This window comes from Notamacropus eugenii, chromosome 1 (assembly GCF_028372415.1).
Source record: "Notamacropus eugenii isolate mMacEug1 chromosome 1, mMacEug1.pri_v2, whole genome shotgun sequence".
Taxonomy (NCBI): Eukaryota; Metazoa; Chordata; class Mammalia; order Diprotodontia; family Macropodidae; genus Notamacropus; species Notamacropus eugenii.
Window position 1 is genome coordinate 182,649,249 of NC_092872.1, and position 14,697 is coordinate 182,663,945.

General features: G+C 38.9%; 1 protein-coding gene and 1 long non-coding RNA gene across 2 annotated transcripts; one reads left to right on the forward strand and one right to left on the reverse strand.

Annotated features, from left to right (window-relative positions):
* Positions 1-272: 272 nt before the first annotated feature.
* Positions 273-13,274, forward strand: LOC140512425 (glutathione S-transferase omega-1-like). Its single transcript, XM_072621536.1, has 6 exons — positions 273-417; positions 2,128-2,236; positions 5,432-5,651; positions 6,886-6,987; positions 10,270-10,376; positions 12,706-13,274. Exons 1-6 carry the CDS (start codon positions 384-386, stop codon positions 12,857-12,859), a joined length of 726 nt encoding a protein of 241 aa, XP_072477637.1. The 5' UTR covers positions 273-383; the 3' UTR covers positions 12,860-13,274.
* LOC140512491 (uncharacterized) lies at positions 2,640-14,690 on the reverse strand. Its single transcript, XR_011969774.1, has 3 exons — positions 14,604-14,690; positions 6,847-7,141; positions 2,640-3,084 (listed from the first exon to the last, which is right to left on the reverse strand). It is a non-coding gene; the product is annotated as an uncharacterized lncRNA (long non-coding RNA).
* Positions 14,691-14,697: the final 7 nt, after the last annotated feature.

A 14,697-nucleotide genomic window follows, 5' to 3' on the forward strand; every position in this document is an offset into this window, starting at 1 on the left:
CCTTGGGCAAGTCACTTAATTTCTCAGTGTTCTAGGTAGTTTAAGATGTAAATTGCATAGGAGCCCCATTGCATAGCAAGAGAGTATTTTCATCTGGAAATATCCTATACTCATTAAATCACAGATATAGTTTAACAGAAAGTCAGGAAGCACTTATTTCCATCTCTCCCTCCCTCCTCCTCCTCCTCCTCCTCCCCCACCTTCCATATCTATCCTCCCTCCTCCCTCTGTTCCCCATTTCCTAAGCTTTTCTGAATCCAAAGCCCTGCCCATTAGTTGACTTTGGGGGATGGTGAAAGAACACTATATCAGTCAGTTCCTTCCTGAGTAAGCTGCAGAGCCAGGGACCTGCGGGAAAGAAGTTGTGTTCAGAGACAGGAATCATGAGGCAGGACTCAAGCAGGAGCCTGGGGAAAGGTGAGACCTCAACAAAGACCTGGAAGCCTGGGGTATAATGTGTTGTCAGAAGCCCCTAGAAATAGCTTTTGTCTGATCACTTTCCCACGAGGAGGGACCGAGTAACTGTTGATCGGGTTGTGATCGAGGAGAGCGGGGATGATGGGTCCCAGCACAGCCCCCTGCTCCAGTCCATAGGCTCATAGCTCTAGATCCAGCAGGAATTTCAGAAACCATCTGGTCTAGCCCAGACATTTGCCAGAGGGGAAATCGAGGCTCAGTGAAGCTAAGTGATTTGCCGAAGTTCTCCCAGGCAGTATCAGAGGAAGGAATCAAACCCAGGACCCCAACTCCAAATTCTGTAACCTCTTGTCTACCAGCCTCTAACCTGTAGGGGGCCAGAACTAAACAAATCAAGCTGGAGAGAGAAGAGTCATTTAAACTAATTTGAAAATGAGGGGAAAAGCTTGCAAGAAAGGACGGGTGCTGGAGCCATATCCCACCTCTGGGGGACCCTTGGCAAAGTGGGGAGATCCCAACACTTCTATCTATCCTCCACAGTAAGCTGCAGCCCTGACAATGAGGGCAAACAGCAATGATGTGACAAGTTGGAATCACAGCAGGGCTTCTTGACCAGAAACAATTCTGGGATTTTGCTGTGGCTGAGAGGGTGAGCCCAAAGGATTGTTGTTATGCCAAGTTGGGGGCACAGCCTGTTTCTGGGCTTTAGCTCTGGAAAACAGCTTGTCTCCTAATATCTTGACACTTTCCACTGAATCAAGTTGCCTCTCAAACTTCTTCCTGCCTTAGTTCCTTAGGAAAAAAAAGAAAGGGGGGTTTCTGCTTGTTATAGTAGTCAGACAACAAACATTTAGCATTTCCTTCTTGTATGAGGTACTGCTCTGAGCCTGGGGATACAAAGAAAAGGAAAAACAATCTCTGCTCTCCAGGAGTTCACATTCTAAGAAGGGAGACTGCTTGCAAACACAGCTCTATACATAGAATTTATATACAGGGTAAATCTTAGAGGGCAGGCAGTGTGGATGAGGGGGTGGGGGAGAAAACTAGGAAAGGCTTCTTGCAGAGGGAAGAATTTGGCTGAATAGGAGACAGGCAATGAAAAGATGTGGAGTAAGGGGATGGAGACTGGAGATTAAATGTCCTGTTCTAGTTGAAACAAGGTCAATATCACTGGATCTTACTATAATATATATGTCCATATACATATATGCAGATATATCATATATACGTATATGATATGTGTGCATGTGCGTGTGCGTGTGTGTGTGTGTATAGCTATAAGACTAGAGAGGAAGAGATCCAATTGTGAAGGACTTAAAGAACAAGATTTTATGTTTCACCCTGGAGATACTAGCAAACCACTGGATTTTTTTGAATAGCGGAGTGACATCGTCACATCTGTGCTTTCTGAAAATCTCTTGGGCATTTAAGTGGATGGATTGGAGTGCCGAGAGCTGTGAGGCAAGGAGATCAACAAGCAGGCACTTGTAACAGACCAGGATTGAGGCAATGAAGGTCTGTTCCACAGTAGCAAAAGTGTGAATGGAGAGAAGAGGATGTGTATGACAGATACCACAAAAGTAAAAATGACAGGACATGGCCAAGAAAAAATATTCTTTTGGGTTTCCCTCTCCAAAGGAGACCTATGAAGTATGACTGACTGATAAAGTGCTTTCCAGAATAATAACTGGCCTATCAACTCTCTTGCAGGAAGCTCTCCCCCAGGTCCTGTTCCAGATGGAATCATTCGTGTCTACAGCATGAGATTCTGTCCCTTTGCCCGGAGAACTCTTCTTGTCCTGAAGGCCAAAGGAATCAAGTAAGGACAAAGATACCTTTAGTTTCTTAAGCAAGCCTTAAAGTAATAGTAGTACCAAGCAAAAATGACCTAAGGCCTCCAAGTGCTCTTTATTAGTTACAGACTTGGATTAGAACAATTGGGATTGCTGGGAAGGTTCTAGCATGAAGTTGCATTTGCAGTGCACTTTGCAGTCTTATGCAACTCACTGGGGTCTCACTGAAACCCTGGGAGTAAGCATCATTCACTATTCTCATCTTAGAGGTGAGGAAACAGAGCTGACTGAGATGAAATAAATCACCCACGAACAAGACAACGATTCCCAAGGGGAACTTGAAGCTTGAGTCTTCGTGACTCTAGGCTAATATTCTCACCACTTTTCCACTCTACAAAATGGCACACAGAAAGACAACCTTGGAAGTCATTTAATCTAAGCACCTTCTTTTATTTTTAGTGCTTTATTGCTGTTGACCTTTGCTTTGTACATAGTAATCACTTCCCAATAACAATTCCCAACACCCTCCATTACAACAAGGCAAAACTGTTAAGTAAACCAACCATAGGCTGACAGCAAGTGCAACAACCTACACTACTAGACCACCACCTCTTTTCCAGGGGCAAGAAATCTGTTCCATCTTTGGTTCTTTGGAACCCAGCTTGGTCTTGATTCTGGTGTCTTTTCATTATTATAGTTGTGCGTGTGTTTTGTTTTCTTTGTTCTGCCTCAGTTCATACAAGCTTTCCCTTGTTTCTCTGAATTCCTTACATTTGTCATTTCTTGAAGTGCAAAAATATAATGTGATATTCATGTACCACATCATTCAGCTGTTCCCCACACAGCGGACTCCCATTTTGTTTCCTGTTGTTTCCTATGACAAAAATTACTTCTATGAATATTTTTATTATATATTATTGTGTTATATAATATTTTATTACATAATATTTATTAGACAAGGGCTTCTCCTTGTCATTTACCTCCATGGGATATATAGTACCTTGTCAGTATGATTGCTGGGACAAAGGGTATAAATTCAGTCATTTTTGCTTATTTTCCAGAATAGTTACACTAATGCACAGCTACATAAACAATCAATTAGTGTGTTTGTCTTCCCAAAGCTATTGACTTTTTCCATCTTTTATAACTTTAATCAGCTTGAAGGGAATGAAGTAAAATCGTAATTGTCTTAAATTACATTCTTTTATTGTCGTAATTTGGAATGTTTTCAATGGTTGTTGATAGTTTGCATTTCTTCTTTTTGAAAGTCCATTTCTTTGATTGATATGTTGGCTTTGATTGATATGATTGATTGATATTGATAAGTTTGGATCATTTTCCTCAATATCTTTAATATAAGAATGTATAATGCTCCCACTTGATAGCTTTTCTTATTCTAGCTACATTACTTTCTTTTTCATGTAAAAGCTTTTAAATTGTGTACATTTGATTTTGTATATAGTCATCTTTTCTATCTGTTTGATTTATTTGTCCATAGTTGAAAAATAGTACTTCCTTCTGATTTTCTTTTATGATTTTTTATTTTATGACTTTTTCTATGATCTTTTTCAGCTAGATCACATCTGTTTGAACCTTGTTATAGTAAACAGTAAAAGGGATAGTGGTGTAAGCCTGTTTTCTGTCAAATTTCCAATATTCCCAGCTGCTCTTGGCACAATAGGAATCCTTCCCCCTGTTGTTTGTGTTCTTGTAAATCCTCCCCCCACTTCTAAAAATAGCAATATGAGATTACGAAAGTGGAACTTGTGCAAAGTCATGCTTAGTTGTAGATCTGGAACTGGCATCCAGGTCTGAGTCTCTAAAATTTCCCTGCACTTCCTATTCCTTCTTTGTGGCAAAGGTTTCCTATCATTTTATGGGCCTTCCTCTCATTTCATGTATGATTTTCCCAATTGTAATGTCAGCTCCTTGAGGATAAGGACCATGTCTTACCCTTTTAAATCTACCCCAATACTGAGGAGAGTTCTACCCATATAACAAATGTGAAGGAACAATCTATGATCCCACGATTGTCAGTCAAGTCCCATCTCTGACGCTTACTGACTCTGTGACCGTTGGTAAATTACCCAAGCTCAGTGAGTCTGAGCTTCTTCAAATGCAAAATAGGGGTAACCTCACCAACAGCATGGGCATCACAGTACTGTGCTCCATGCAAATGGAAATCATTTTCAGGGAACGATTCAACTTCCAACTGGCTGTGACTGATGCTCTAACTTCTCAGTTCACCGTGTGATATCAATAAAAAAAGTATCCTATGAAGTTTATTCCCCCTTAAATCAAAAAGTAGAATTTCTACCTTTCACTGTCATATATTTGGAGCTGGAGCGAATCTGAGTTCATTTAGTCCAACTCTAATTTTGGAGATGAGGAAACTGAGACCCAACAGGTGATTCATCCAGGGTCATGCAGGAAATTAATAATGTTGCTGTTCAGTCATTTTAGTTGTACCCAACTCTTTGTGACCCCATTTAGGGTTTTCTTGGCAAAGATATTGAAGTAGTTTGCTATTTCCTTCTCCAGTTCATTTTACAGATGAGGAAACTGAGGCAAACTAGTTTAAGTGACTTTCTCAGGGTCACACAGCTAGTAGGTCAAATTCAAGCTCAAGAGTCTTACTGATTGCAGGCCTAGCACTCTATCCACTCTATCACCTAACTGCCCAAATGTATTTTTCGTGCATATGTAAAACTTTAATTATTATCCAAATCTAACTCTCTGTCTGCAAAATCCTATAGGGAAGATACCAGGAATGTCTGATTCTGTCTAAAGTCTGCTTTGCTGGAAACCAAGAAAATTGAGGCAAAGCAAAGAAATTTAATTAAAGAGAAAATTCACCAAAGAACTGGATTTTCAAAATGATTCTTCAACATCCTTAACTTCATTTCCTCAAGTAAAATAAAGTTGTATACAGCTAGTTCCTTTTCACACTTTGAAGATATCTGGTAGGAGTAGATCTAGCTCAAATATATTCCTGACAATATATGATCTAGAGTTTACTTAGTAGACTTTTATCTACTAGTGAATAAACTGCCTTGACCTACATATATCTCCGGATGTAGATAAAGCTACCTAGTTAATCAAATATAAGATACTATGCAAAATGATTTGTCAACTTTAAAGCGCTATAAATAAATAACAAATAAATAAATGCCAATTGTTTTTAAACATTTCATCCTTTTTTATTCTTTTCCTTCTCTCAGGCATGAAATTATTAACATCAACCTGCTAAACAAGCCTGAGTGGTTCTTTAAGAAGAATCCCCTTGGTCTGGTGCCAGTTCTGGAGACCAGTCAGGGTCAACTGATCTATGAATCTGTTATCACTTGTGAGTACCTAGATGAAGTCTATCCAGGGAAACTGTTTCCAGAGGATCCCTATGAGAAAGCTTTTCAAAAGATAATTTTGGAGTCGTTCTCTAAGGTACAGTATATAAAAGAAATCCTTACTTTTTTTTCTTTGAGCAAACTAAATCAATAATGATGTTAGTTGCCCTGTTATTTATGAGGCTAAAAATATACATATGCTCATACAGTTGTTAAACCGTGTTCATAAACCAATCATTCAACAAGCATTTAGGAGGATGCAAAAGAAAAGAGGATCATTATAACATAGAGGTGCCTAAACAATATATGGTTGACAAGTATGTGTCTTATACGTCGAGACTAACGGTCTTAGGCTACATTTTTAAAGGGTTATACTTTAACTTGGTAGTTTATATGCAGTAAATATTACAATTAGGCATTTTGAAATTTGAGAAAGGAATTTTCAACTCACTAATTCAATAATTTAAAAATCATGTTTGAAGTATTATTTGATGTAAAATAAAACTAGAAGATGTACGTTTTAAAGGGAATTATTTTCACGATCAAGACAGATTTAGGAACTACATTAAAAGGAAAGACCAGGGTGTTCGAGGAAACTCATGACAGAGGATGAGGCACCTTTTAGAGGGAGGCTAACTGTTTAAGCAAGATGAGGATGACATGATAAAGGAAATTGACATTATAGAAACGAATGGAAGGGGAAAAGTGGGGAATTAAAAGTAGCAAGATAGAAAACCACTGTGTAGTGTTGCAAAAGATAATTAAGTGAGGTAAAAATTAAAGTTCCATTGAAAAGGTATCTCTCTATAAAATAAAGTTGCTTATATCAAAAGCTGTGTTTCATTTCTTCTCAGGAATATAGCATATTTGTGTGAATGTATCAATATATGCACACACATATGTGTGTATATATATATATATATATATATATATATATATATATATATATATATATATATATATATATATATATATATATATATATATAATGTGTGTGTGCATGTATTCCCATTGCACGTAATATATCCATTAATTTTGTTCCCTTAAGTTGATGGTTAAAAATAGAGATCTCTATATTGAGATGAGACAGGAGTTCATAGATACCTTAAATCCATAACCAAAGACCTTTTGCCTTTATTGGTCTGTGTTCAAGTCCTACCCTTGGCTGTAAAATGAAACAAATCCAATACTTAAAAAGTATGTGTAAAAACTGTAAAGTTGATGATATACTCAAGAATCAAAATGAGAAGAGGACTGTACTATATTGTTAGGTGAAAGACAAACATACTCACCTTTTAACATTATTTGCCAAAACTTCTCTCTCTATTTAGGTACCATCTTTGTGTTCGGGTTCTTTGATAGCAGTAAGGAAGGGAGAAGACAACTCTGATTGGAAAGCAAAACTCCATGCAGCATTCAGCAGCCTGGAGGAGGTAAAAGATGGAGTGTGTCTCTTGTATCAAACATAATAGAGTAGATGTTGTACAGGAACCATCTCATCTTTTCTGGTTTCTTCTTCTGTCAAAGATTTATTTTCATTTCAATCTTTCCTCTTTTTTTCTACATCAACATTTCTTTTCCTTCTTCCTACAGGATAGTTTCATAATACCGATTTCAGTAATTGAGAATTGTTTTCTTTTAAACCTTAATGTGACTTTTTTAGTAGAAAAAATTGTAATTCTTCCTAATCGTTTTTAATTTGGTTAGGGAAAATTTTAAGAGTTGTATTGAGCAAAAATGTGATGAAGACTTGCTTTGCAAAATAAAAAGCATTGTATAAATGCATACTATTTTTACAAAGTCAATTACAGTTAATATCAGGTAATTTTTAAGGAAATTCCGTGACCTTAAAGAATTGGTCCTACAGCCCCTTTCTCATCTCTGTGACAAAAGGCAATATGATGTGTGTAGAGAACTGGACTTGTTTTCAAAAAGACTTGCCCATTTCTGATCCAAACTGTTTGGCCTTATACAAGTAACTTATCTTTTCTAAGTCTCACACAACTTTCTAAGACTCAGAGACCAATTGGGATCTGTGCTGGACATCAGGGTTCAGTTTATTATTTAGTAATGTTTGATTTCTATGGAATTAATTTATATGATAAACACATTTTTAAAGTTGTCAAAGAAAGTAAATAATCTTACAATATCCATTTAGGGTAGATAGTCATTCAAGGTTCTTCTCTTTAATTTTTAGATTAGGAGAGATCAATTTAATTCAATTCAGCAAACATTTCTTAAAGGACATACCATTTATAGAGCTGTCCATTAGGTATTGGGAAAAATGCAAAACTTTGATTAAACAGGTTCCTTTTCCTAATAGAATTTATAATTCATTGTAGAGAGGCTAAAATGCATACATAAATAACAAATAAATTAAAAATATCCCCAAAATGCATTGAAAGGTACAATTGTATTTAAGTTTAAACAATCAGAAATGGATCACATAGTATACCAGTGAAAAGAAGTGAGACTGAAATAAAAGCTACTGAAATTCATCTTTCAGGCTTTCATTTAAACAGAAACTCTAGGTAAATAGGTGAGTGTTGTTTGTTCAACTAAAGTAGCTGTTTATTTACTGGTCTAGTTTATTATTAACATCCATTATTAGCTAGCTTACTTAAGAAGTGGTTTATGTTTACTGACATATGTACAAATGAGTAGAACTCTAAGTGATATCCTTGATAAGAACTTTCATCTGTGAATCTGAATTCTTTGAGCAGGGATTTTTCAGAATTCTGGGTTCCACTTCAGTTCCCTTCCTCACCTTTTCCTTGGCCCCAGGTCGTCCTTCCCAGAACCCATCTAAGCTGAACTCTGAATGGGGATACCTGTCATCACCAGGGTTATCTCACCACTTATCTTCCTTTTTAATCCCTTCCATTGGCAAAATATTTGTTAAGGTAAAATTATTAGAAGCAAGACTTTTTTCTTCAAGATGAAGCTTCCACCCTATGGTCCCAGCCCATCCTCATTGACTGTTGCTGCTGTTCAGTCATGTCCGTTTCTTTGTGACCCCATTTGGAGTTTTCTTGACAAAGATACTAGAGTATCTCATTTAATAAATCCCTCAAACAGGGATAAGTGACTTGCTCAGGGTCACACAACTCATAAGCATCTGAGGCCAGATTTGAACTCATGAAGATGAGTCTTCCTGATTCTAAGCCCAGTGCTCTATCCACCATGCCACCTAGCTGTTCCTAACTGATTAATGACTTTGTGCAAACTAGCTCACTTAACCTACTTATATTTACTTAGCTGGTTCTAGAAACCAAACTATGTTTCAGTGCAATGCCCTATTTGGCCTGCCAGCCAGGTAACCCTCCCTTTTGCTTTCTCAGAACAAAACTTCCTTCCCTGGTCACCTCTTTCCTATGTAAGTTGTTTCTTCCATTAGAATTTTTAAATCTCTGTCTTCCTTAGTGCTTAGTACAATGCCTAGTACATAGTAGGTATTAAATAAAGATATTTTTCATTCATTCACTCAAGATATGAGTTAAGAGCCTTCAGTAGAGTTAAGATACCATCTATAGTGGAGTGTTCATCTGTCTGAGTTACCCATGCTCTGTCCCTTTCTTCTGCCCTGCTCTCTGGCAAATGCTCTTTGTTGATTTGTGGGCTAGGTAGGCTGCCGTAGGAGAAGAACCAATAGCCCATATAATCAAAGTGAAAAATTTAGGTGAAAATATGCATATACGTATAAGTATATATGTGTGTATATGTGTATATATATTTATATGTTAGAGAGAGAGAGAGAGAGAGAGAGAGAGAGAGAGAGAGAGAGAGAGAGAGAGAGAGAGAGAGAGAGAGCTTGTCAAAGTCGAATAAGACTTGGTATAGAAGTAAGAAACATCTGGCGTCATGTCTGGGCTTTAGCACATACTTGGCTCTGTAAGACTGGGCAGATCCCTTAATATCTCAACATCTCAGGCAGGGAGCTGGGAATTAGCTAACGTCAGTTTGGAAGAAAATTTTTCAGTATGAGTGTTTATACCTCAGAAATCAGCAAAAGTTGGTGTCAAACCAGGGCTTTATTTATGTATTTGTTTGTTTGTTTGTTTTTGATTGTCCACTCTAGACTTAAGAAACTGATAGAGAAAAGGTTAATAATGCCGATTAAACCTGTGAAGAGGTGGTTGTTAAACATTTATTGGTACCCCACTGGCCCTAGGTAACTCTCTAAGGCTCTGTGTGGTAGAGCAGGCACTGATAAACACTGACAGAGGAAATTCCTCAATAGGAATACCAGTGAAGACACAGGTCTAGTTAAAAAAATATACAACTCCCATGAGCCAAAGTGTTTTTCTTTTCTTATTTAGGTAATTATCTTAGTTTCCCCACTTCATTTTGGTAGAAATTTAGCAATATTATACTCCCAAATGAGTTAGTCATTTAACTTCTTAAATTTCAGGCATATATACTCCTGTTATTTTAACCTTCATCTCAGCCTTAAATCAAGGGTTACTTCATGTTCTTTTTTTTGTCTTTTGCTGTGGATTGGTTTGCTCCATTTGGAAATCCAAGGATTGTTTACTTTTAAGGTGATTGACCAGTTGAGCAGTCACCAGATCCTAAGGTCAGAGGACTCAACCAAGCAAAGAACACAACGAAAAGCCAGGTCTGGACTAAATTCATTAGTCCTGCCTCTGAGGTCTCCAGGTAGCTGATTGGGCACAAAAAAGAAGAACTTATTTTCGGTCTGTCCAACTTTTCAGGTTCTCACTCGTCGGAAGACAACTTTCTTTGGTGGGAACACTATATCCATGATCGATTACCTTATTTGGCCCTGGTTTGATCGTCTGGGATCATATGGGATAGCTGAGTAAGAGAGTTTATCATTTTATTGTGAACTTCTTGGTATTATGGAGGATGCTTTTTGAAATAATTTCATCCCAAATTATTGAACCTTTTTTGGGAGAAAGATTAGGGTGTTAGGAAGTAAAGTCACGTTTTAGCGTAACTTTGTATTCTCCTGGTTAAAAAATGCAAATGTACATCCCAATTATCACAAGCGTCAGGGTGAATACTGGGCAACTTTGCCTTACTTAAATCCACTTGCTCATGATGTCATTGGTCCTCTTTGACAACAAAGGGTGAACAACAACAGCCTGGTTGCCCAAAGCAAAGCTTGATGTCCCTCCCCCCCTTTGATAATGTTTAATATTTAAGTTTTTCATACTTACCCTAGTCAAACAACCCAGATTGCAAAGACTGATTGAGAGTCAGCACATTATGATAGCCTATCATTTTGGCTTTCTTCTCAACTGTTTTCATGAGAATTATTTGCTTTTATTTATAGCACTATAATGTGGCCTTTAAAGATGGGCTGTATTTAATATAGTGGGTGGTTTTAGTGCATGTTTCTAATACTTTAACAATCATTTTAAATCAATAGCAAGATTGTTCGACATATAGACATTTGGCTCTGACAATAATTAGTTAGGTCAAGGTGTTTGGGGGGACATTGCTGCATATGCTTAAATGCCCAAGAGCCAGGGCAGGAGTTAGCGGAAGACTGTGAGAAAGTTACTGAGCTCTAAAGAAAGGAGCTAGGCCACAATGTTCGAGGACTGTTTCTGATAGACTTAGCCCTTCCCAGCAACACAAGAACCTAAAACATTCCCAAAGGACTCGAGGGAAAATGCCATCCACATCCAGAGAAAGGACTACGAAATCAAAATGCAGAAGGAAGCAGACTATTTTCTCTTGTGTTATGTTTTGGTTTGGTTTGGTTTTTCTCATGGTTTCTCTTATTTGTTTTAATTCTTCTATGCAACATGACTTTTGAGAATATAACTGTAGAACCCATATAAGATTGCATGCCATCTTGGGGAGGGAGAGGAAAGGGAGGAGGAAAACATTTAAAACATATGGAAGTGATTGTTGAAAACTGAAAACAAATAATCCATTAAATTTTAAAATATATATATATATATATATAAAAGGAAATGAAGAAAAGAGGAAAAGAAAGGAGGTAGAATGATCTGGATGTGAAAATCTGGACACAAGACAAAGTTTGGACTCAGATAATCAAGAGGGATGTAGTGAACTTCAAAGAAGCAGATGCTTGCTGAATGATGATAAGAAAGGGACAATTTGAAAATAAGAGTAAGGAAGGCGTATACCTATTCTTCCTCTGTGGGATCAAAAATTGTCCAATCTGCAAGAAAAGTCCCTCAGTCACAGCTCCAAGCCAATAGCATATTATTAAAGGGTCCATGGCCCCCTCTAATGAAGTGGACCTCATATCTTCCTCGCAGTTGGAGACACCCTTGATCACCAGGACCTTGTTTATATAGGATTGATACCTGGACGCTTGAGAGGCGACACAAAATACAAAATCCCATTGGTTGATAAACCTTGTTTTGAGGGCCAAAAATGGTGCGTCAACTAAAAAACAGTTTATCAGCAAGGGGATCCTAGGTTGGGTAAAGCACACAACGTCTCTATTGACTAATTATTCATAATATGGCAAAGCAATAGTCATCTTTGGTGACTAAGGAGTCATAAGATGGTTACCTTCTGGGACAAGAGAGAGTGGTTTGGAGGTACAAAAATTAGCTGGGGAGACTTTCCAAAGAATTAAGGCATCCACACTGGGTTTGGACTTGGAATTTGAGCAAAACAGGATGAAGTTATCTTTGTCAGCATTCTTGTGGGTGTGCAAGTGAGCTTTGTAACTGGTAAACAAGTGTTAAAAACTGGATTAAAGTTGGAAGCCTACTATAAGAACCTATCTTTTCTAATTATCCATATATGATTTACATAAAATATCAAATTTATTAATACTGATTAGAATAGAGTAGGGGTCTAAATGAACCTTTCCTCACACCTTCTAACCCACTATGATAGGGAAAATGAGAAAAACACAGAAATTCAGACCCAGAAGGGACTGCAGGCTCCATCTAGTCTAACTCATTGCTGAAAAAGAATCCCCACAATACTGCTCCCCCACATTTCCCAGTCCTAGAGAGGGTGGCCAGGGGTACAGGATGGTCTGTTCAAGGTGGGGAAGTATTTTTTAAAGGTTATAGTAAAAAATGAAATAAACTGCAAGGAAAAATACTAATAAATGTGAAAATTTGTGGTGCTTTCCGATTTCATGCAAGTAATAACTCCCTTCTTTTTTTAAAAAAAATCTCTTCTCTCAGTTGTATCGACCACACTTCAAAACTGAAGCTCTGGGTAGCAGCCATGAAGAAGGATCCTGCAGTATCAGCCTTCCTGACAGATGAGAAAACTTATCAAAATTTCATGGATCTCTATTTTCAGAACAGTCCTGAGGCCTGTGATTATGGTCTGTGAGGGGAGAGTGATCAGCAGAAAAGGTTCTATACCTTGCTCTCTAGGTTTCCCTCCATACTAATAAAAATCATATCCTGTATGGAATGTTGCATAATTTTTTTACAGATTGTTCTCATACCCATCCTCTCCTTTACACTCATTCTGTTTCCTTAGCTTGATGCTTCCTCTTTGCATGTCCCACAAGGCCTTTGAGCCTTCCTCTGGATGTCTTACTCCTACAGTGAGCTTGTGCTATCAGCTCTCTACTGATTATGAAGATTCTCAAATCAATATTTTCTACATTTTGGTCTCTTAATGCCTGAAGCAAATGTTTACTTCAATGTGTTGCTGTCAACTTGAGCTCACAACTGTAATGGAATTAATCTTGTCTTCACCAATGGAACTCCTTTCTAATTAAAAAAAATTGTGGGATACAGTTGAATGTTTATTGGAGTAATTGCTATGGATTTGTACGTAATCAGAGGATCTGGGTCCAGATTTTGGCTCTTTTGTGAACAGGGGCAAAGGACATCATCTCTCAGCTTCCTCTCTTATTAAAGTGAAGATCAGAACAGCTACCATTCTATCAGTGCAGCCTCTCTATCTCTTATCTCAAAGCCCTTTTGCCTCTGGCAGCCTGGAAAGCTGCAAACCTCTAGAGGGTGGCTGCCTACTTCTTTCCTGAGGGTTCAAGGTGTAAAGATGAGTGACTGGGGGTTTCTTTTTAATGCCATTGCCCAGCAGCCCCCAACTGATTATGAGGTCCTATCAATTAGCTAGCCAGACTTAACCTTTAGAAAGAAGTATTGATTATGCTAGTATATTAAGAAGAGTGCAAAACATCTCCTCCCATCCCCCCAAACGGGAGTACTGCCACAAGTGCATATAAAGTTCAGGGAAACGTGGGCTAGGCTTGGAAATCACGTGTGGCAAAGGGGTTGCTCCTTTTTGTAAACTGGAGCGCACTCTAGGGAATTTAGATCTCTCTTCTCCCCAAAAGGGGAAAACAGCCTGAGAACACAAAGGCCAATTCTTGAGATCCAAATCCCCCTTTTCCCTAAAGGGAAGAAAACCAGAGAAAGACAATGCCTATGAAATTAAAGGTTTTATTAAGCAGGGAAATAAGACGTGCATGGGAGCCGTCAGCCTAATGCTGAACAACTCAACTGAGCAGTGGGTAGGATGATATAAAGAATTGGGAGAAAAGGCAGGAATTAGGTTGGTCCAAGGAAGGAAGGAAGCAGAGGGTCCCATTCCCAAGGGGAGGGGGAGATCCAGGAAATGGGTAGGGGAGTGGGGAATTCCAGGGGTCAGAGCCGTGGCCTTTTGATGGATAAATCAGAAGATACTCTTGGTAATAACCAACCTTGACAGCTACAGGCTTGAGCGTAAACAATAAGTGTTTATCATAAACCCAGGATCAGTGTGTAAGCGCCCCCCAACAAGAGTGAGGGGAGTCTCCGAAGGTAAGCTTGTACCTCGAAGGTCTACACCTCACACAAGCGTCTGCTTTGGGGTGAAGCGCTCACTCGGCTTCGGAGCTGCCCAGGCCTGCGGGGACGTCACGCCACTTTCCAGCTCAGCTCCCCACTTCTCGGTGGGATCCCTGCTGGGGAGCAGGCGCGTTCACAAATGCACTTGTACCCTTACGTAAGGGGCAGCGCTCTGCCGCCCCCCGCGGAGTCCTGAAGCTGGGCCTCCCCTGGGCCTGGTGGAAGGCTTGGGGGGGGAGAAGACCGGCTCTCCCCTCCCACCCGGGGCTTACCCGGCTCTCCCAGGTCCCGCGGACTGTTGTTTTTCCCGGGCTTTTCTCGGTCAAGCACTGGGTGGTTCACCATTCTCTTCTCCAACTTATTTTA